This window comes from Aptenodytes forsteri, unplaced genomic scaffold (genome assembly GCF_000699145.1).
Source record: "Aptenodytes forsteri isolate BGI_AS27 unplaced genomic scaffold, ASM69914v1 Scaffold36, whole genome shotgun sequence".
Taxonomy (NCBI): domain Eukaryota; kingdom Metazoa; phylum Chordata; class Aves; order Sphenisciformes; family Spheniscidae; genus Aptenodytes; species Aptenodytes forsteri.
In genome coordinates, this window is record NW_008795477.1 from 2,259,896 (window position 1) to 2,282,374 (window position 22,479).

General features: G+C 42.0%; 1 protein-coding gene across 1 annotated transcript in view; it reads left to right on the forward strand.

Moving 5' to 3' along the window:
- The window catches only part of SETBP1 (SET binding protein 1), a 248,370-nt gene that overhangs the window by 225,009 nt on the left and 882 nt on the right, over positions 1-22,479 (forward strand). The window contains exons 5-6 of the mRNA XM_009281184.2: positions 16,281-16,448; positions 22,048-22,471. Coding sequence (XP_009279459.1) covers positions 16,281-16,448; positions 22,048-22,471 — 592 coding nt within the window. The remainder of the gene's footprint in view (positions 1-16,280; positions 16,449-22,047; positions 22,472-22,479) is intronic.

A 22,479-nucleotide genomic window follows, 5' to 3' on the forward strand; every position in this document is an offset into this window, starting at 1 on the left:
CTGCACTGATTTAGTACTCACGAAGTGAGATGGTAGGAATGGAGAACAGCTCTCCTGTTGAGATAGGGCAGCATCTGTTCAAACGATGAATTATAGTGCAACGTAAAGTACAAGGCTTTTCCCTAAGTAAATGTGGGAGTGCAGAAGGGATCGACTTAGCCATGTAAGCTTCAGATCTGAAATACCTAAACTCCTTGGAAACATGCCTTCAGCTTGCACTTCTATTTTTTGCAAGTGGTTATCCTGAGTTTGATTCTCTGTTCCCTCATGCAGTTGTTGACATCAGTAACATGGGTGTAAAATGTCACCGGATCAGAAGGCAGCCAGCATTCACCTTGCATTTGTATTCATGACTATACAAGGAAGAGGGCAGCAGCAGGTCAGGCCCACTGAGATCCACAGAGATTACTTTGTCGATGTGGGATGTTTATGTTCTGATGGGGTGTTTTATAATCGACTCTTAAAACCATGCCGCAGCCTATTTGTTCTGGTTTCATGGCAGATTGGAACACAGGAACTGTTGTGGCTTTCCAGGGTCACTTTTTTTGGTTTTTTGTTTGTTTGTTTGTTTTTTTTAGGAAAGGCATTGCATGCCCCCCTTCATCTTTTTGCTCAAAAGTTTCCAACATTTCCAAACTGTAAAGTGTTTGGTTTAGGATCAGACCTGGCAAGCATCACCTGGGTTGTCAAGTCTGCTCACCCATTGGTGCGGGCAGCTACTTTAGTGCTGGTGCTTTCCCAAGCCACACAGCAGGGACCGTGCCTGGGAGCAAGTGCCCCTCCTTGCTGTCCCACACCAGTCCCCGCTTCTTGCCACAACTTCTCCTTTGTAAGAAGGTGGCACCCACATGCCTCCATCACAAAACTCCCTAAGGGAACCCCCTCCCTGTCCCCTACTGTGGTGGCTTGACCTTGGCCTGCTGCCAGACACCCACCCAGCTGCTCTCTCACTCCCGCTCTTCAACAGGACAGGGGGAGAAAATAAGGTGAAAAAACTTGTGGGTTAAGGTAAAGACAGAAATTGAGAACCATAACAGGCAAAACTTGCACTAGACATTGCCAGTCTGTGAAGACAATGTGACGAATGTGTATGATCTTCAGGGAAAATGTGAGCTGCGGGAGGGAACGGGTATTGCACATGATCAAGGTGCGCTGGTGCAGTGAAACCAGGACTTGCACCCCTTGGTCATCAGCACCACCTACTGACACCTTCGTCTGCTGGGGACCTCTGTCCAGCTCCTTCCTGACAATGAAAAGCCAGGCTATGTGGTGCCACCTGGGGAGCTGAACCACCTGTTTCTCCAGCCCCTCTGCTCCGGAGGAGATACACTGCTAGGAGATCCATCCTAGCAATAACCCTGAGATGGTGGCTGTGATAGGGAATTGGGTTGGGGAACAGGGGAGTGAAGCTGTATCTCTCACTGACCTGCCATGAGGTGATGGGGAGATGCTTTGCCCGTGATTTATACAGCCATACTTTGACTTCTGAAAGTTTGATGTCTGGGTCTGAGCTAGCCAATGTAGGTAACTCCCGGGGCAATTAATTGTACCCAAACATAGACATCTAGCCTAGGTGGAGTGAGGTTACTTCTGGAGATGTCTTCTTCTCTGTATTGATCATCTAAAATCCTAAAATAACTCAGCTTAGAGTTCATTGAGTGACTTGAAAACATTTTGAGTGTTTCTGTTTCCCATTCCATTTCTTGGTCTTACCTCTTTTGTTTCCTTTCTCTATTTAGTGACGTGGCCCGTTTCTCACTTTTTATGTCTACTGTGACTTGTACAGTGGGACCCCAGCCTTCACTGAAGCCAAATGCTTCATCTAATTAATAATAATAAAAAAGGAGAGTGATATACTCTTTGTGCAAAAATTTAATTTTTTTTTCTAATTCCTGTTCAGTTGAAACAGCTCATTTCTCTTGAAAAGCAATTGAAATGTCATTAGTATTTTCATTAGCATGATGACTGATGATACAAGGCAGGCAAGTAGATTTGGGGCCTAGGCTGATAAATTTTCATGACGTTTTTGTAAGACTGTGCTAAACACTTCAGAAGTCACATGCCAAGTGGTTGCAGATCATTTAAAAAAACAGAAGACTTTTTTTTTTTTTTTTTTTCCCCTTTATCTCCTGGAACGAGAAACAGCCGCACAGCTATACAGAAATAGCACAGCAAGCCCTGGAAATGCCCAGCAGTTGCTAAACATTTTTTTTCCTTCATTGAAACAGTAAATCTTCATCAATGAAGATATTTTACTGATGTGTCTTTGGCGTTTTGTGGGGGTTTCTTCCCCTCTCTGAGGATTCACATCTCTAGATGAAATGGCTCTTATGTTTGTGGGGAGGAGAGAAATTCCTGTGGAGAAACCCAGCTTAAGACCTAACCATAACTTAAGCTGCCTTTAGAGGCTTTTTTGAGAGGTTGAGCTGGATTTAAGTGATACATGTGTGTAAGCCATCATGACGGTTTTGCTTCCAGAGCCTTTTCCCATCACTAAATGAACAATGAAGAATGGATAAACAAGAGGGGAGAGGAAATGTTAAGCTTAGTTAGTTGTCTAATCATTCTGAGACTTTTTGCCCTCTTTGCTTTGAGTCAGCTTCAAACACAGATGAAGCAAATTATGCACTTGGGGTGGCTTGTTCTTGTATCTATTGGATAGGCTATATTTATTTCATTGATTCCTTCTGTATATATGAGCAATTACAGACCTGTGTCCTGTAAGTTCCTGTGTTTTTCTCTCACCTGCAATTTTGAATTGCTGGGTTGTTGGATTTTTTTATTTTTTATTTTTTATGCTCTGTTTACTGGAAGAAAAAAAATAATGTGCTCACTTCTATATAATGTCAAGCAAAAGACCCTTGTCATGGGACAGAAAAAAATATTTCTAATTTTCGTCCTGGGTAACAAATCCATCCTAAAAGATCATGGGAAATTTCCACAGTTTTAAATTTACTGCATGTATACGTTGATCCCTTGCATTGCAGCCGTTTTGCTTCCCATTCAGGGAAGAGTTGACAGGACATGGTTGTGCTGCTCCTTCATTGGTGACAAGGGGATTTTTACAACGATGAGATATTTCCCTACCCACAAGAGACTTTGGGACAAGCGAAAATGAAGGCTCAGGGCTCGATTCATTTGCCCACACGTAGTTGTCAACTGTCATTTGAGATGCCTAGGATATCCTGCCTGGCCTCCAGCTGCTCTTGCAGAAGGGCAGAGGTCTTGCCTGAAGCCCTTTATCATATCTGCCAGCCTCCCTCGGATGTTTTGAATACTTCAGGGCATTTCAAATACAACCAGGTGCCTGTGTAGAGCTTAGACTCCTGGCCCAGTGATGCACCATCCACATTTGAGCCTTTCCGTTAGAGTACGAGGAATTTAAACCTGAGAGGTTGTTTGGCCACAGAGCTTCAGGGGGAGGATGGATCCTCTTGCCCAAATCTGGGTATCTACAACATAAGATTGCTATGTGAGTTAGGTTTCTTAGCTTTCATTATAGTCAGTGAAAGTTTAGCCAATGGAGCCTGGAAAGTAATTCATCTTGGACTAAAGAAGACCCTACTTTTTTAGATGAAAGACCCACTCCACTCTTCTGACTGTATTAATTTGATCTCTGTTGCCTGTCATGGCAGCTTAGACACATAGCTCTCATGTAAACACTCAGGTTGTGGCCACCTAAAGTTCGATGAGATGAACCCCCTATTCCCTTAGTTATTAAAAAAAAAAAAAAAACAAACCAACATCAGAAGGGCATAAGTACAAATCCTTAGATATGTTTTCAAAGATAAAATTCAAAATATTGAATTTGATTAGGCTGTTTTACTGGGTAGTTGTTCCAGTAGGAGAAAACAAGGCCTGAGTGCCTTTTCATGTCCAAATTGCTAAATAAAATCCCTTTAGACTTCTTCCTCCCAAGAAGCTTTTCTGCAAAACTTCCAAGGCTAGCTTCTGCAAACAATTGTCTGAAACTCAGACCTATCCTTAGGTAAATCTGTACTGGGACATGGAGTGCTGAGCAAATAAAGTATCAACTTAATTTAAAGGTTGGAGAGCCCGTGCTTGGCGGTTTACTGAAGTTCATTGTTTTTTCCATAGTTTGATGACCTGACCAAAATCTCAGTCAGGGTCAGAATTTCAGCAGATTCAGCCACTGTTAAATCTTTCCTTTTGGATAATAAAATTCTGCCACCCCAGGAAAGCAACCATAATTAAAGAAAAGCTCTGCTTGTATCACCTTTGCTCCATCATGATGCTCTCTCAGAGTGGATGTTTAAAGGGAACATATTCCTATCCTGATACACCTTTCTATATTTTGTCTGCCTGGTGCTATAAAATATGCATATAAGGCTAAGGGGAGAGAAGTTCGTTGGTTGAAGAACCTAAAATATCCTGTTTTGGTTCCAGTAAATGTGAAAACTGAAGACACGTTTGCACCAAAGCAGTGCAGAAAAGCACTCTGGAAATTTAGAGTGGCTCAGGCATAGATGTGCAGCATTCAGGTTGATAGTATAACTCCAAATGTCAGTGGTTAAGAGCATTTAGGGTTTTCCCAGTATGTTCTTTATTCTGATTCTTGTCAATCTGCTTTTCACACATGTCTGTAATAAGCTATTTCCCTCCTCCAGCTCCTTTCCAATCTATTCTTTGTCTCCTATTTCCATCTATTTCCCTATTTCATTCCACTTTGCACTCTTCACCTCTTTAACCTCTTCTTCATCAGTCAGAACCCTTCTTTTGTCTATACTCCACAGAGGCAGTCTCTGACCTTATTACATGTGGTCTCTCTGCCATCCTTCTTACACTGTTATAGGAAGCAGTCTCCAGCAAGAATTTTAATGAAAAACACTCTCAATAAAGTATTTCCTTCAGAATTTTCCTTTGAAAAATATGTAAAATCCAAAGATTTTACACTAGAGTTCATATCAGAGAAATGGCATATCACTGAAGTTTTTAATAGGATGCAAGGGAAAGGATGAACTTCAGGAAAAATCCTGAATTCTAGATCCGTCTGCCTGTTTTTCCTCCATTCACAGTAATCCTGAGCTGTTAAAATAAAGTCAAACATTGTACTCTATGTGATCATTTTCAAATATTTTAGTTGTTTTCAGAATGCCATTAGAATACGGCAACAATTGAAGTCCTATATACCGTAATGATAGCTAACTATTAAACTCCTTTGTTGCCGAGGTTAATTGGCAATAACACTTATGATCTTACCTATGCATCTGTTTAAATAGATTTCAGTTTTCATACTGCAGTCAATTATTGTGGTTTTCAGAATGAAAGGTAAAAAAATACCCCATATCTATTGATCTGAAATACAGAAAAGGAGAGAGAAGAAGAACGATATATGCACTCCCAGTGTGCATTATTTTTCATCTCTGGTGCTGATAAAGCAAGCACTCATTTTAGCAATAAATCAGCATTAAAGTGGGATGAATGGACTCAGATATTAAAACAAAGCCAGCACGAAACCTTCTAAAAATAAAAACTCCTCTGTTACAGTCTCCTAGATTGCAGGGTATATTGGGACTTCTATTAAGTGCTGAGATTTTACTTCAAACGCATGTCATACTCAGAGTATTTCTCATTGTATGAACTGGGGCATAGCTTATTACAGATAAAGAAGAAAAATTAAATGACTAGGCTGCCCAGCAGGGAGAACGCTAACTTGGAAGTCAGCACTCTTGGATGCTCTTATCAGCTCCGTGACTTTCAACGCATCCTCATCCCACCTGTCCCCAAGTGCCTACCACTGTGGCATAGCCACCTTTGCTTGCGGCTGCTGTGAGTAGAAAGGTGTGGACCCCTCTGGGGAGCAGTTCAGGTATTACTGGACTAAGTTAGATGGTGGAGGTGCCCACCTGATTCTTCTGTTTTCCTTTTGTGTAACAGCACGGGCAGCTGGGTTCGATCAACATCCCTGGTACTGTTTGCTTTTCTAACGCAGACCTCACCACAGGACTACTAAAACCGGTGTAATGCAAATATAACATTTCCGTTCGAAAGAAAAAAAATCAGCTGAATTTGCGCATCATACAGATACTGTCTTTTGCTGAATGCATACACAGGGAGAATGAAGCTTTACCATTTCTAGCGGAGCATTGTACTGTCTTTTCTCAGTGGAGGTCTCTTAGTAAAACTTGTTCAGCAAGATTTTTGCTAATTATTTTGCTAACTCCTCTTAGATTTCATCACTTTTTGTTCACTGGATGTGCCTGAAAAATGAGTCCATCATTACACCAGCCCAGCCCTTGTGCCTCATTCGTCCTTCCCCCACTAGCAACTTGAATCTTCTGCCCATGCTTCATGCCAGCACTCTCCTACCAAAGCTGTCAGTGTCCCATTTAATCTGTGATAAATACGAACTGCTCCCAACTCCGTTTGCCTAGGGGATATCAGCTCTATCTGCCACATTTAAAAATGATCATCCCTGTTGTTAAGAAAAACAACTCAAAACACCACCCTTGACTTTTCTCATTACTTACGGACTGAAATTTCCCCATCTGTCTTTCCTCAGCTGTGTTCTTGAGAAAGAAATCCTATCTTCTGTTTCCTTCCTCCCCAGTAAGCATATCCTCATCCACTATGACAGCTCGTCTCAGTGTGACTACTCATCTCTAGGTAGTTCCTTGCTCCTAGCTGCGGGTCTTTTTATTTCTGCCCCTCAACGTACCTAATGGCTTTTTATGCCTTAAAAAAGAGCCCTTTAGCTCGCTCTTCCATCTAACCATCCTCCCTCAAACACTTCTTTTTCATTTCACTTCTTTTCAAAGATTTTAATTTTTCTCCTTCCCCCTCTGCAAGAGAATTTAGTTCTTCATCACCATGTATTAAATGATTCATTCACTGAGATATTTCACGGCGAATTTCATTTCTCCAACACCATCGGTCTCTGTCTGTCTCAATTCTGTCAGTCTCCAACAACTGTAAACTATAACTTTCTGCTCAACTAAAAGTTTCAGGCTCTGGGCCGGAAAAGCCTTTGACTCTGAACCCATTAGCAAGCCCCTTTAGCTTAAATCCGTGTTCACAAGGCCTCAGACTTTGACTCTGAATTAGCCTTTTGAACCCTTGGGGGTTTCTCTCGTTAAATTTATTGATTGCTGTCACCTGCATATAACTAACATGTTCTTCTACTTTGATCCAAGTTCTACTGGAAATCCTCATTTCACGTGCTCATCGCTTCCTGGCATGACAGAATTTGGTGGTTTCTTCCATGATATTTTCAAATCCCAGTCCCACTCCGAAGGGCTGTGGGACCTGGGAAGGGCCTGCAGGGGTCTAGAGGAGACTGGGTATGAGCACACATACAGCCTCCTTGGGTTATTGTCCCATACTCTCCTGAAATACGAACTGCTTCCACCAGCTCCATTAAATCTATTTTCATCTTTGAGTACACAAGGGCTGAACTTCCAGACACACATCACTTCATCTCCCATGACCACGGCTGCACATCCTTTATTCCTCAGTCTCCTGACCCAGGCCCCCTCCGTTTTCACACTAGCAATGTGCAGAGGAGGAGGGAAGGGAATGAGATGGAGGATTCCTGATTCTTCCTGTAGCAGTACAGGAAAAAGCAATTCCAAACAAAACCAAAAGACAAGGCTCAAGAGGCCATCCCCTAGGAAGTCTAATTCGCTGCAAATAAAAGCTCGAAACAGGTGGAAGATTGGCCTTTTGAATCAAATTGCAGCTGATCATCCTCTTAGCTGGAGGGGCAATGAGAATTTGAGACTCATCTTGACGATGCGCAAAATAATGCTTCCTTACCCTTTCCTCCTGGGGTTTAGCTCTTGCATGGATAATAACACCAGCAGCTCTGTTGTTTTCAAACATTGCGTGTCAATGTAGTCTGCAGATTCCTGCATCCTGCAGCTCCACGCAGTCCTGGGACCTACCTCCCAGAAGTGGAAGATGATCTGAAGCCTCTGTAGACAACCCCACAGTTGTATATAGCAGCAGCAGCTGCTCTGCTTGCTTAAGCAACGCCTTGCGAGGCTTCAGGTACGCAGCAGTTGCCACTATGCTCCCTGTCAGGAAACACAATTATCTTCATAAGGAAGCGAAGAGGAAGACTCGCACTGCGTTTCTTGAACTCAGGCGCAGAGATTCACCCAAGTAGAAAGGAATGGCAAGATGCATTTAACCTCATTAGTTTCAGTAGGGCTGACTTTGTGCAATCCATCAGTGTACAGATACATTAGGGGAACTAAACTATTTCCACATCTCATTTACATAATGGATGGGATGTGAAATGAGTCCTATGGAAGAGAAGCGCCCTGGAGGCACTAAAGTTTATCACAATATGTAAGAGTTCTTTTAGATCATTGCATTAAATTTCCACTAACAAGATAACAAATTAATTGTCTGTATTACTGTACTAACCCAAAGCGGATAAAGTGTATGATTTCAGCAGAGGAAGGCAGCTGTTTAAGACAGCTTGGTGGTTACAGGAGGAGGCGGAAGAGATCAGTATGTCTCCCAGCATTTGTGTGCCATGATGCCAGGCCTCCTCCTGCCCCTTTAAGAAATCTGGCTCTTCTCTAATCTGATGTTGGACTTGAGCTTTATTAGTGAAGTGAGGGAGAATGAGTAAATCAACTGTATCAGACAAGCCTCAGGACATCTGGAAATTGATCATTCTGCAGAAATAAGCACTCTGTGTTTATTAGCTGGGAGTTCATCACTATCGCTTCTCTTTATCCAATTCCTAAGAGATTTCAAAGCTATCATCATAGCATTAGCTCTTCTGACTGTGCTACTGCAGATAAAGATCAGAAGATCTATCTAATGATGGCTTTCTCGGTCTCCCTCTTTCTTTCTCTAAAGCTGTCCTGATTTAAAAAAAAAATAGAAGTAGGAAAATAGCTGGAATGAAATGAAGCAGTCTCCCAGTCTTAAATTTTTGCCTGTTGGCAATAAGAGTAATTTTTTTTTTTTTATTCTATAGGAACTTGGTTTTATTCAGGGCGACACATCCTGCAGAATAGAAAATCCCTCATAGAAGAGGTGGAATTTGAAGTTTCTAATGTGGTGGTGGAAAAGGGAGGAAGATAAAAGGACCTAAAGCCATAAAGCAGTGCTGTACATTGAAAGTACAGTTATTTTTAAATGATAATACACGTCAAATAGAAGCCAGGGAAATGAATTCCATAAGTTAGAAAGGTAATAATATTACTTTAAGAAGAATAATTACTTTCCTTAACTACATTTATCACATAGTAATTCAGTTCTCCCTTCTGGAATATGATGCAATGCCAAACTTTTGACTGATTTATTTAAAATCAGCCTTAAGAAAAGATTCACCCAGATACAAGGTTTCTTCTGGTTCTTTATTCAAAAGGGAGGAGTTATCAAAATGCAAATGCTATGACTAACTTAATGTTTAGATGTGCATTCCTATACAGCTGCATTGCGTAGCTACATTGTGCAAAGACACTGGGAGAAAAATCATCTGTAAGAGTTTTCTGATAACAATGGTCAGATGCATAAACAATTTAAGTACAGCTGTGGATTTCCAGAAATCTGTGGCGAGTATGAAATGCAATGCAATGAACTCTCTAAAGAAAAGTCTTCCCTAGCAGAAGCTTCACTGAGATCAATTTTTATCAGCTGATTTTCTCTGTTTTCCAATCACAAATTAACATTTACTGTCTCTTTTGAACTGGCACTTAGAGTTCCAGCCTGAGTGCGCATTGGGCTCGATTCTGTACACAAATTAAAGAAGAAAAGGTGGATGTTGTCCAAGAACCTTTCTATATAAGTACAAGATGAGAGAAAACAGATGAATGCAATAAGCAGAGTGAGCATGATTTAACAGTAAAGCAAGGATAGTTAATTAATCCGTTTGTACAGAGCCTAGCACAATGGAGCTAGACCACATTACTTGCAATGTAAGTACTTAATAACAACAACAATAATGACTAGGCCTTTAAAATTAGTGTATTAATTATCAGTCAGAGCTCATAAGTTGCTTAACCGGTGAATGAAGAATGCCAGTTTTTTATCCAAAGTATCAGGGGACCCATAAATCTTTAAGAAAAAGGCCAGTTTCACATCAGTATCGTGTTCCCTCATACACAGTGTCAGTCTGCCCTGAACTAGAATAGTGCTTCTCCTGATTCACCCTTTTCCTTATGATCATTATGATTATTTATTTATAATCATGCCACCATTGTTTTAGGTTCTTGATAATCTCCTTCGTGTTTGCCCTTGCTTTTGAAGCTGTCCTTTCCCTTAGACCTTTCTCATTAAACAAATAATGATTGATTTCCTCCCTGCTTTGCTGCCCGTTGCTCACTTGCATGTGCACGCGGTGTTGTCTGTGCTATCAGTAGGACTCAGGAAACTTAAGGTACGGTCTTTCATGGGATGAAGCGGGCTCTAATTTGGAGGAAATGCACAAAGATCAATAGACAGGCGATAAACAAGGTCTGAATCAGACCACCCATATACATCATCTTGTTCTGTCTCTAGAGCAGCGACGAAGGATAAAATACACTGGAATCATGGTTGTGTGTGTGTGAATTTTAAACTCTGAGCCACCTGTGGTGGTGTTGCAGATGATTTCTTGTTACCTGACTCAAAGATGGGTTGAACTGGGGGGTTCTCTTACGTAAGGCCTTCTGAACAGAGCACCCCAAATGAGAAGAAAAGGTCCAATGAAAGGTGATGATACCATGCCAGCAGGTCCATCCACTCAAGGGATAGACCTCCCACCACTGCAACGTGAATCACAGCCTTGTGAGCAAATCACTGCACCTCCGTGGGTTTCCAACGGTGCCTCCAAGTCTCTGTTTGCATTTTGGAATCTATGAAAGGAACCTGACGGTTCTTCCTTATTGGCTGCTCCAGATCCATAAATTACTCCTGTTCCTCAATTTAGATGAGAATTTCAGTGAGGTGAGTGATATAGGCTGAAGAAACCAAGTGCCTAAAACAAAAGACAGATGGCTGAACCCCCAATTCACCAGCGATGAGCTGCAATTGGGCCATGTAGACTTTGAAGTAATTCATTACATTTGTATGTCTTCTGTAGGGGGAGGATTTTCCTCAATGATTTGTATGACCTTGCTAAACCCAGATAGGTGGTAATTGAGCAGCAACTACTTCTTCAGAAGAAACAGAATAAAAATATTGAAAATATTGACTCACCCCAAAGGCAGTAAGCAGTACTTTGGTCTTTGACCTTTAAGCATCCTAGGGTAGTCAATAACCTGGCTGTTAGATGCTGTGCCTGCCACTGATTTTGATTTGGGAGTAGTTTAACCTTGAACCAAGATCCAAGTAACCACGGCAACAGGAAGTCGGCCTCTCCATCCAAGGAGTGGGAATCCATAAATCAAGGTCCCTAATGCAAACACTGTGTGCAGGTAGAGATTTGAGAGGATAAGTGGTTTGTGAGGGATTACCTTTGAAAAAATGAATGACTGTCCCTTGATATGTTGAAGCACAGCTTCACAGAGACTTTTTTTTTTATCAATAGAGGTCAACAGGTTACAGCTGCATGTTTTCATATGGCTCTTTATATAGGCCTTTCAGTTTAATTAGAACCAGATGTTGAATTTATGAGGTTGTTAGCATTATTATGTACCATATGCACATGCATATATGTGTATGTGTATTGATACATACACCCACATACGCACATTTCTTGCGCACAAGCTGCATTCATGAATAAATAATGTTAAGGCTCAAACTCAAGCACTATGGCGTGTTGAAACCTCAGTTTTGCATATGCACAGTTCCATAGTGCTGTGATCCCATAGGCATAATTACCTGGTCAAATATCCCAGTTATTCTATGGGACACTGCTTTATTCAATGTATAGCGCTCACCCAACAAACAGCTATTTGGTGGTTGGATTTTCCTCTCACTATTCAGTGTGTGACATCATGTCTCATTTATTCCACATTTCTAAGCCTTGGTGTGAATAGATGAATGTTTCATGAATGTTGATAATTTTATTTTCGCAGCACTGCTCTTGAGATGAGGGGTATATTATTGTTCTCATTTGCAATAAGAGAAGCTGAGCAAAGAGAGATTGAAGTTGAATGGATACAATTTGAGATGCTTAATACTTGATTTGAGGCTCTGGAAGGATGTGTGGTCTAATAGGCAGAAACTCTTCTGCATATCTCCACCAAGCTATGACCTGTAATTCTGTCTCGCTCCTGACTATTCCTGCGCTCAGACCCGTTCTCCTCTGTTAAGTCCCAGGCTGATATCAGGTCACAGGTCCATCAGGACTCCTATTTCTGACTAGCCCACTCTGTAGCCCCATCTTTCAAACTCCTCTCACCAGTGCAGTTCTTCTGTGCCTGAGTCTTCTGGAGATCTCTTCCACAGTTTCTGAGACAACCCATAGGTCTCCTGATATTTCACATTTCACGTGCAAGGGACAAAAGCAGGGACTGTTCATAGCAGCTCCAAGCTGCAAATACAAGGAAATGTTGGTTGGTATCTGGAGAGGCTGAGCGCAGCCAACTGACGTAGAAGTTTGTGCAGCAGTTTCTGGCTCTGCTTTGAGATCTTCTTGATCTTCTGGGAAAGGTATCAGGGTACTTGTGGGAACTCTTTGAGGAACCACCAGGTGCTATCCAGGTGCAGCCAGGGATAGCAGTGGGGGCTCACTGCTGCAGGGGACAAAGGCCCCCATCTGCTGACCTGACCCGCTGTCCAGGGAGGTTTGCTGCTGGCCTGGGGCTTGGATCAGGGAAATTGTGGAGACATACCAAACCAAATCTGAGTGGCAAATCAAATCAAGCGAAGGTGGCAGGAGACTTGCATGAATGACCAAGGAACTCCTGAGTAATGTCAGACATAAAAAGGAAACAAAAAAGAGGTGGAAACAGGAAGAGGTGACCCGGAGAACTATAGAGACAATGTCCAAGCATGCAGGGATGGGCTTAGGAAGCCAAAGCCTATCTGGAGTTGAATCTAGCAAGAGCAGAAGGGCAAGAAGAAATGTTTCTACAGATGCATAAGCATCAAAAAGAAGCCTAGGGAAAATGTGGGCCCACTGCTAAATGGAGCAGGGACCCTGATGGCAAAAGACCAGCAAAAGACCGAGGTACTCATTGTCTTCTTTGCCTTAATCTTTACTGGTAAGACTGGCCTTCAGGAATCCCAGGCCCCTGAGACTGGTAAGGAAAGGAAACTTACTCTTGGTGGAGGATGATCTGGTTAGGGAACAGTTAAACAAACTCAACATACATAAGTCCATGGGACTTGACAGGATGCACCCAAAAGTGCTGAGGGAGCTGGCTGATGTCATTATGAGGCCACTCTTGATTATTTTTGAAAGGTTGTGGTGGTTGGGAGAGGATCCTGAGGACTAGAAAAGAGCAAATGTCAGTCCAGTAAGGGCAAGAAGAAAGACCCAGGGAGCAATAGGCTGGCCAGCTGCATCTTAGTCCCTGGGAAGGTGATGGAGCAAATAATCCTGGAAAGCATTTCCAAACATATGAAGGACAAGAAGGTGATCGGGAGCAGTCAGCATAGATTTCTGGAGGGAAAATCATGCCTGATCAACCTGATGTTGCTTATCTTGACTTCAGCAAGACTTTTAACATTGTTTCCTATAACCTCTTTATAGACAAACTGATGAAATACAGACTAGATAAATGTACACTGAGATGGACTGAAAACTGGCTGAACTGCCGGGCTCAGAGGGTTGTGATCAGTGAGTGGCACAAAGGAGAGCTAGACGCCAGTCACTAGTGGTGCACCCAAGGTGTCAATACTGGGGCCAAAACTATTTAACATGTTAATTAATGACCTGGGTGATGGGGTAGAGTGCACCTTCAGCAAATTTGGAGAAGATACAAAACTGGCAGGAGTGGTTGATATGCCACAGGGTCATGTTGTCACCCAGAGGGACCTTGACAGGCTGGAAAAATGGGCTGACAAGAACCTCATGAAGATCAACAAGGAGAAGTGCAAAGTCCTACACCTGGGGAGGAACAATTGCATGCACCAGCACATGCTGGGGGCTGACCATCTGGAAAGCAGCTTGGCAGAAAAGACCCTGGGGGTCCTGGTGGACACCAAGTTGACCATGATTCAGCCATGTGCCCTTGCAGCAAAGAAGCCAACAGCTTCCTGGGCTGTATTAGGAAAAACATTGCCAACAAATTGAGGGAGGTGATCTTTCCCATTTATTCAGCACTGATGAGGACACACCTGGCATACTGTATCCACTTCTGGGCTCCTCAGTACAATAGAGACATGGACATATGGGAGAGAATCCAACAAGAGGCCACAAAGACGATTGATGGTCTGGAGCATCTCTCCAATGAGGAAAGGCTGAAGCAGCTGGGACTGTTCAGCCTGGAGAAGAGAATGCTTAGGGGGATCTTATCCATGTGTACAAATGTCTGATGGGGAAGAGTAAAGAAGATGGAGCTAGACTCTTCTCAGCGGTGCCCAGTGACAGGACAAGAGGCAGTGGGCACAAAATGAAACACAGAGACCTTATAGCAGCCTTCCAGTACCTGAAGGGGGCCTACAAGAAAGCTGGAGAGGGACTTTTTACAAGGGCATGTAGTGATAGGACAAGGGGTAATGGCTTTAAACTGAAAGAGGGTCCATCTAGATTAGATATAAGGAAGAAATTCTTCACTATGAGGGTGGTGAGGCACTGGAACAGGTTGCCCAGAGAAGCCATGGATGCCGCAACCCTGGAAGTGTTCAAGGCCAGGTTGGATGGGGCTTTGAGCAACCTGGTCTAGTGGAAGGTGTCCCTGCCCATGGCAGGGGGAATTGGAACTAATGACCTTTAGAGGTCCCTTCCAACCCAAAGCATTCTATGATTCTATGTCTGAACATCACAAAACACATTTTTACTTTGAGGATGACCGAGCACTTGAACAGGTCACCCAGAGAGATTGTGGAGTCTCCCTCCTTGGAGATATTCAAAACCTGACCAGACATAGTCTAGGGCAACCTGCTCTAGCTGACCCTGCTTGAGCAGGGTGGGGTGGACTAAGTGATCTCAAGAGAGATCTCAGCTGCTTTGTGATTTTTGAATCAATCTTTGATTGCCAAAATCTGATGCATTTTATCTGAGGCCCATGTGCAAGTTGAGATTTGAAAAAAGAAGGAATTTATGAAGGATTACCTTTGAAAAATTAATGACTGTCCTGGATAAGTTGAAGCCCAGCATCTCAGAGACCGAGAGAGGTTTTCATAACTTGGCAAAGACACAACAAAAAGTCCTCACCCTAGCAGACTTTTGCTCCGGTCTCATGAGAGCGGGGCTACTGGATTTTTACAAAGCAGCAACTGCTAGGAGTTTTCTAAAATGGGCAAAAAAAATCCCAGTCTTATTGTAAAAACTGACTGAGGCATTTTAGCTGCCTTTCTGCTTGGTAAATTCATATACTTACAGATATATATGCAATATGTATACACACATATGAACTCACAGAAATATTACATATAAATGGGTGGATATACATTCAGGTGGATTAGGCAGATATCTAATACATAAATTTTCAATACCAGCAGTTTAAATTTGACACATTTATAAGTAAACAAAATGGTTTCAAATCATAGGAGAGTTTGAGAAACATTGTTAAGGCAGGAATCTATCAGCCCTGAGTTTGTAAGTTTTATTTTTCTGAAATATTTGACCTCTTTGGTATATTTCTACCACTCATTTCTTCTGCATTGTAATCCCAAGGTAGAAAAATGTTTGACAAATTGCTTGTTTTTTTAAAACTCCCACCTCTTTAATGAGTTGTAAGGCAAATTTTCATTAGGAAGGGGATTCCTAAAAAATAATTATAAGTGTAATATACTTTAGACAGGGAATTACATACTGAGGCTGTTCCTGATGCCTGCTACTTACTGAGATGAAACACCCACTGAGTCAAGTCATTACAGAAGAGAAGTGTGTGAGTGTGGAGAACACACGACCCAGAGAATGACAAATAGTCAATCCCACTAAATACAGATATGAAGCATGTCTGTCTTTGTACGTATATCAGTGTGTGGTTTTGCTTGGAGAATAAAAAGTAATAATGTGAAATTATTATGTTGGTTTACCATTGTTTATAGAGATCAGTGACGGTACATCCTGAAGCAAAATTATAAAAAAACCCCAAACAATCATGATCTTTGCTGGTATCAAGACCATATTACAGGCAAATTCACAGGGGGATATTGAAATATATCAAGGTAACAAGGACAGCAACTGACTACTCTTTTTCAGATACTCCCCAGATAGGTTGCTTTATCAATATTCATCCAAATTTTATTTCCTTCCCCAGGAATTGTAGGTCCCCACTTAAAAGCAGACCAGACTTCACTTCATAGTAAAATGGAAAGTTCTGCCTGTAACATGATGACCAGAAGGAAACCAGCAGCTGTTGACAGTGTTGCAATGCCAACTCCAGTATTATCTCTCCTACCTTCATCATCAGCAACATCTGAAGCAGGTAATATTGTTTCCCTCCATCCCCTCTATTTCTTCCTCATCTTCTTCCTTCTGGCACTGCACTGAACAATATGTGCTTGTACTGCTCTCCCTGATTGGAGAAGTAGCTGCAAATGTGCATATCTAATGTGATAATCAAGCTGTAATTTTTCTAACACTTTCTTATCATGATCGTATCTTGGCATATCAAATCTATTTTATTCACATTCCACGACTTGTGCAATAATGAGGACACAAGTAGCACCAGCCCGTATGGTCTAGCAGGGGACTCTGAAGCAAGACTCTTGGGTTCCTTTCTCAGCCCCGTTGTTCATTTATTTGAATGTTCCCATCCCTGTAGCACGAATATGCCGAATACACAGTGAATAGCTAAGGAGCAGCTGAGATTTCTTTCTGCATACTTCAGTGATTTTAGCATAACATTCTGTCTTGCAAATGTGAAATTATCTGGGGCAATGAACAGTGATTTAAAATATATCAGAATAAATAAGTCAGAATAGCATGTTTTTCAATCAACGTATATTTTGTGCTTCTATTTTGAATCAGATCAGAAAGGTGATAGCTTTATACAGTCAGAAATTGAGCCAAGTCATTCAGGCATCATCATGCCTTTCCTTGGGCATGGATAGAGAAGTTAATCTTGCATTGTGTCTTAATTTCCAGTGAATGGGGAACCCACAGTACATTACCCTACATGCAGCCATTAGGAGTTTCATAGTCTTGTCAAACCTTTGATTCCACGTTCACAAAAAAAATATTTGTATCACTGAGTTATGGAATGATTACATATTTAATTATGCAATTGAAAGTTCTGTTTCAGTGCACTCCTTTTGATTTTCCTCTCATTGCCTGAATACTTAGTGAAAACAAGGGATCCGTGCTGTAAAGTAGCCTCTATAAAGCTAAATTTTTATATAAAAATTCAGGATTCTCTGTTTAGCTTTTAATACTTTCCTATGTATAAACTAAAGACAGATTTTTAATGCAGCAGAGAATGAAAGCACACAAATATTTTATGATCAGTTTCAAGATGAAAGTGTATGCTTGACTGCATAGTTCATTCTTTCCATTTTCAGAAGTCTAATTAAATTGTTGGTTTATCTGTAGCCCAGATGTTGAAATAATTTAGTGAAAACTGAAAGAAACTGTGTTAATGGGAAAACAGGACAGTGCTATGGGTTTTCTGTAATTAATAGGGAGCTCTTTGAAAATTCCTCCATTCAAACCAAGTCGACAAACTGAGCCCAGCTGTTGAGCAAACAGTCTTCTCTGTGCCATGTTCTTGCAAGTGGCCTCAGGCAACTCTGAAGGGGTGGAGAATGGCAGGCAGTAAGCAGGATCTTTAGTGCTGCAGACATAACAAAGCCATCCAGAATAAAGTTAGGGGAGTGATGGAGAACTTCCAAGGGGTCTGACCTACCCGGGCTCACCTCCTCATTCAACACCGCTGTGCTGGAGTGGGTCCTCCAGCCTGCTTTAAGCTGCCCTTGGAAATGTATATTTTTGGTAGAGATTTCTCTCTTTGCCTCAGAAGCTATTTCCAGCGTCATATCAATCCTCCGTGACTTCCTGGCATGGCCTGTGGCCGTTTCAATTTGTCTCTGTCTGTGAGACGGAGCCTCACTGCATCTGCGTACCCTGGGGAAGGGAGAAACACAGGGCCTCCATGTGCCTTATTTTAAATGTGTAACGCTGTTTTTTAAGACTAACGCTGGTGCTTGCTTGTTTGGGGCATCTAGGTGAGGTTGTTTGGAGAGTGGGAAAAGGATGGAGGAAAAGCACAAAAGCCTGTGCTGCATGAAATATTTCTAGTTTCTCTTCACTTTGGGATGGATTGTGCCAAATAACTTCAGGTCTTCACGGGGGCAGCACGTGGCCCTGCAGCCTGGGGAGTTGTAGGGAGACAACTGTGCCCAGGCAGCAAAGTGTCCCTCCGCTGCATCCCCAGCACCTGGAGGTTGCCATCATGTGGTATCATCTCTATAGGAGTGTATTCTCTTTTTAATACGACTGCATGCAGACAGAGTGTTACTATTTCCTTCCTCCTCTTCAACCCTTTTTAGATGAATTCCACCAGGTAGAGTAACATGAAAGTCTTCCTCCCAAAGCAAGATTTCCACGTGCAAACAGCAAAGTGTGTGCAGGAAGAGAACAACAAAGCCCAAAACCAATGCAGACCAACTTGGGTCCAGGGTTGGGCAGGGTCTGTCTGGATAAAATGGAAAAGATTAGTACTTAGCTTTGTTTTTCAGCAGAGCAGTATATCACATGGCAATATGGCAAAATATTTTATATCAAAGATTGCTCACCAAGAGCTTCCAGATGAGTTGATAACACCTAATGGCTCTCACTTCAATAGTGGTTTATTTTGGCAGATCTCCCTGATACTTTGTCATATGCACACCTCATCAAATCTTCCCCCTGCAGACCCATCAGACTTTTCCGCATAGTCTCCATACTCCAAATGTAGAATCAGATGTCCCTGACTCTGAATAGTCAAAATAATATTGGGTTTCCTGATATGTCCTCTAAAAAGCTTGACTTGAAAGAATATTACTTATTCAGTACATACATTCTGACTATTGGCAGACTATGTAACACAACTCAAATTTTTTCTAGAGCTTGCAAGTTCAGAGGCTTGCTAGGAAGAAAAGCAAAAAACATTATTAGTAGCTTCTAACAAGCTTCCTGAGAAAGTCATAAACACCCCAAAGCATTTATGAAAGAAAAATTAGGGCAGTAAGCCAGCATAGAACAGCATAGAAGGTTTTTTTCTAAATGAGAAAATGAGTTTCTGTCCAAAAGGAAACAGACTGTCAGCTTGCAAAGTTTTAGGAGGGCAAAAAAGTATCTAAACAATGTGAAGGAAGACACTGAGAGTGGTGTTCATCTTATAGATTTACATGTAAGTGTAGATATCTACCCATAACTGTCTGCATACGAGTTAATTTTGGAGAACTAGACAGTTTGGCAGAAAGCAGATGCCTACCTTTGCTGCACTCAGGCACTGTCTACTCCCCATCAGGCTCCACTCAGGACACTCAGCCTGGGTGACCTGGACCTCTTGGGTGCCTAAGACACCCATTGGATTTGGCAGGATGGACAGGAGACCTGCACCTTCCTTATCCAGTATCAGGGTGTCAGAAGGATGCCCATGGTCAACTCAATTGCATTGAGTTCCCATTTTAGAAACGGAGGTCATCCTCTACTGACTATACAGACCAGATCTCCGTTGACTGCAGTGGGGTGGTAATACTAAGCTGCAGAAACAACTGACTACAGATAAATCTCAGTAAAGACATAAAATCTTTGCAGATACTTGGCTAGTGCTTTACTTCAAATTCGTTTCCTGTCCTTTGGCTTACTTTCTTTCTAATGAAAGTTGAGAGCAATGCCAAATCTCCTGATTTCACCATGAACCTTGCAATTTTTCCTGTATTTTTGCTAAAATTCCCATCTCCAAGATTTCCATCATCAACTGAAAAATTTCAGCTTTACCTTCTGGAAAAAAATTGCATCTTGAATATGGGAATTTAAAAAAAAAAAACCCTCTGGAAAATGTCCCCTCACAATAACAATAAAAGGCAAAAGGTGGACAGTGCATACGAAGAGTGTGCAAAATATTTCATTTCTTAAATCTCCTGACATGAAGCTACTCTCAGGATCTGGGAGGGTCTCAAAGGAGTTGAATGCTTAGGGCTGGAAATATTTGGACTATATATATCAATCACCAGTGAGGCCAGATGAGAGTAATCTTTTTGTGCGACAGGGATCTAACTTTTTTTTGATCAGATGACTGAGAAATAGCTCGCTGCCACTTGCCCTTAGGGCTCCTGCATCCACACTTTTTAGGGGTGACCTACTCAAGAGGAATTTTGTGCAGCTAATTAGCTTCTCCTGAGCAACTTGGATATTTCATTTCCTTTCTCTTTTTCTCTGGTACCAAAATGACTGCATTCCTCTTTTCTTTTGTCCTCTGTGAATCACAAACTGCAAGTGGGTTTTATTTTTCTTTTTGGTGTAGGGAGTGGGTTACATATGGAAAATGTATTTTGTTTTGTAATTAATGAAAACCAGACTTCGGGAAGTTGGCCATCCAGGTCTTTATTTATAAGAGAGCATATGTCTGTGTTTTGTTTATGACTCACTCTTACTTCTTGCATTGTAACTTGGGTTTGTTTACGCAAGCTCTTTGCTGAATCCAAGCAACATGGTGGTATAAGAGCCAATAATTTATGTTCTCCAAGAGGGGAGGACAGTGAGTGAGGTTTGTATGCTGAATCTGTCATAGCCCATAGTGGGCAAGAGGAGATTCTACCACTTGACGCCTCCTGGTTATCTACAGAAAATGCTACAATAGCAACTTTATTTAAACTACTGCTAGAAGATTAGCCTGTTAGCCATGAAGGAAGTGATAACCCCTAAATGAACCTTTCTCGAAATCTTGGCTGCTCTGGAAACTTCAAGGATTTCAAACCCTAATGACTGCTTGACAATCAGGTGTAAATTAAGTTTGCAAGTAGATGTGGGCTGAGGTTAATTTAGTGTGATGTTTTATTCTTTACTGAAAAGAAATTCCGAACTCCATCATTTCTTTTCCAGCGGCGCAGAACGGATATGTTAGGAGTGAAAGGGAGCACCAGTTACTGCAATAGCAGAATTAATACATTCTGTTTCTCTCACAAAGGGGTAGTTACTTATAATCCGTGTGCAAATCCTGAACTCTGAACAGATGCCACGTTCAGTAAAGGACAATGAGACAATTTAAGAAAAACAAGCAAGGTCTCGTGTCCTAAGCAAAGGACCAGGAGCCAAGAAATGCTGGGTACTCTTTCCAGCTCTGACAATGACTCACAACGTGACCTTGGCAAGAGACTTAACTACTTTGGACTTCATTCAGATCTAAAGTAAGTGATCTGAACCAGGAGTAAGCTTACTTCAGGGGCCATTAAAGTCAATTATATGACTGAGTAGTTTCAGCTAGTATCTGCGGAGATGATAGTAAAGAAACTCAGGCAGGGGTAATGAATTTATCACAGGTGAAGTGACCCACACAGCTTGTCTGTGCCCACTAGTTTCAGTAACAAACACTTTTCATACTAACTGGCATTCATGGCAAAAATTAAAGGCCGGAGTGAAGACATCAGGAGTATATGTTTGGGGTATAGAAAGTTTAATAGTTACGGTGGGCCAATATGACAGCTATGCTAAGCAGCCCTTCCTTCCCTCCCACTAGAAATGAGAATGAAGCAAACCCGTGGTAAAACATTGCTGTAGAAAAGCTTTGTTGCTTTAGAAGAGGGGAGAGCTGTAGAGAAATCTCTGAGGACTGCTTAATAGTCAAAGCTGTGTTTTAATCTAGGACAGTAAAAAAGGAGGTAACAGCAATTCTTCTGGGACTTTAATAAATAATCTTTTAACTTTTTTTTAGTTGCTTTTCTATGCAGAGTCCTTTCTCACAGCCATTGCTTCTTCAGTAGTTATATTCAGCCTACCGAGCTTGAAAGCATCTAGTCTTCATGACACTGAAAGCGGGCAAAGGAGGGTTTCCATTCATTGTTGTTTGACCCACCCCTGTTTCTGTTCTTTTCTCCCAACAGCCAGCCCACCACTGAAAAAAAGGTTCAAGCGCCGTGAAATCGAAGCAATCCAGTGCGAGGTGCGCAAGATGTGCAACTACACCAAGATCCTGTCCACAAAGAAGAACCTGGATCACGTGAACAAGATCCTGAAAGCCAAGAGGCTGCAGAGACAATCAAAGACAGGCAATAACTTTGTCAAGAAGCGGAGGGGGCGTCCTCGGAAGCAACCCCTCTCCTTTGACGAAGACTCCAGAGACCAAATGCCCATTCTGGAAAAATGCATTGACCTTCCCAGCAAAAGAGGTCAGAGACCGACACTCAACCCTTTGATATTGGAGCAAGCAGCCACTCAAGATACAATCATGGCCACCATCGAGGCTGTCATACACATGGCTCGAGAGACGCCACCTCCGCCACCTCCTCTCCCTCCTCCCCCCCCTCCGCCCCCTC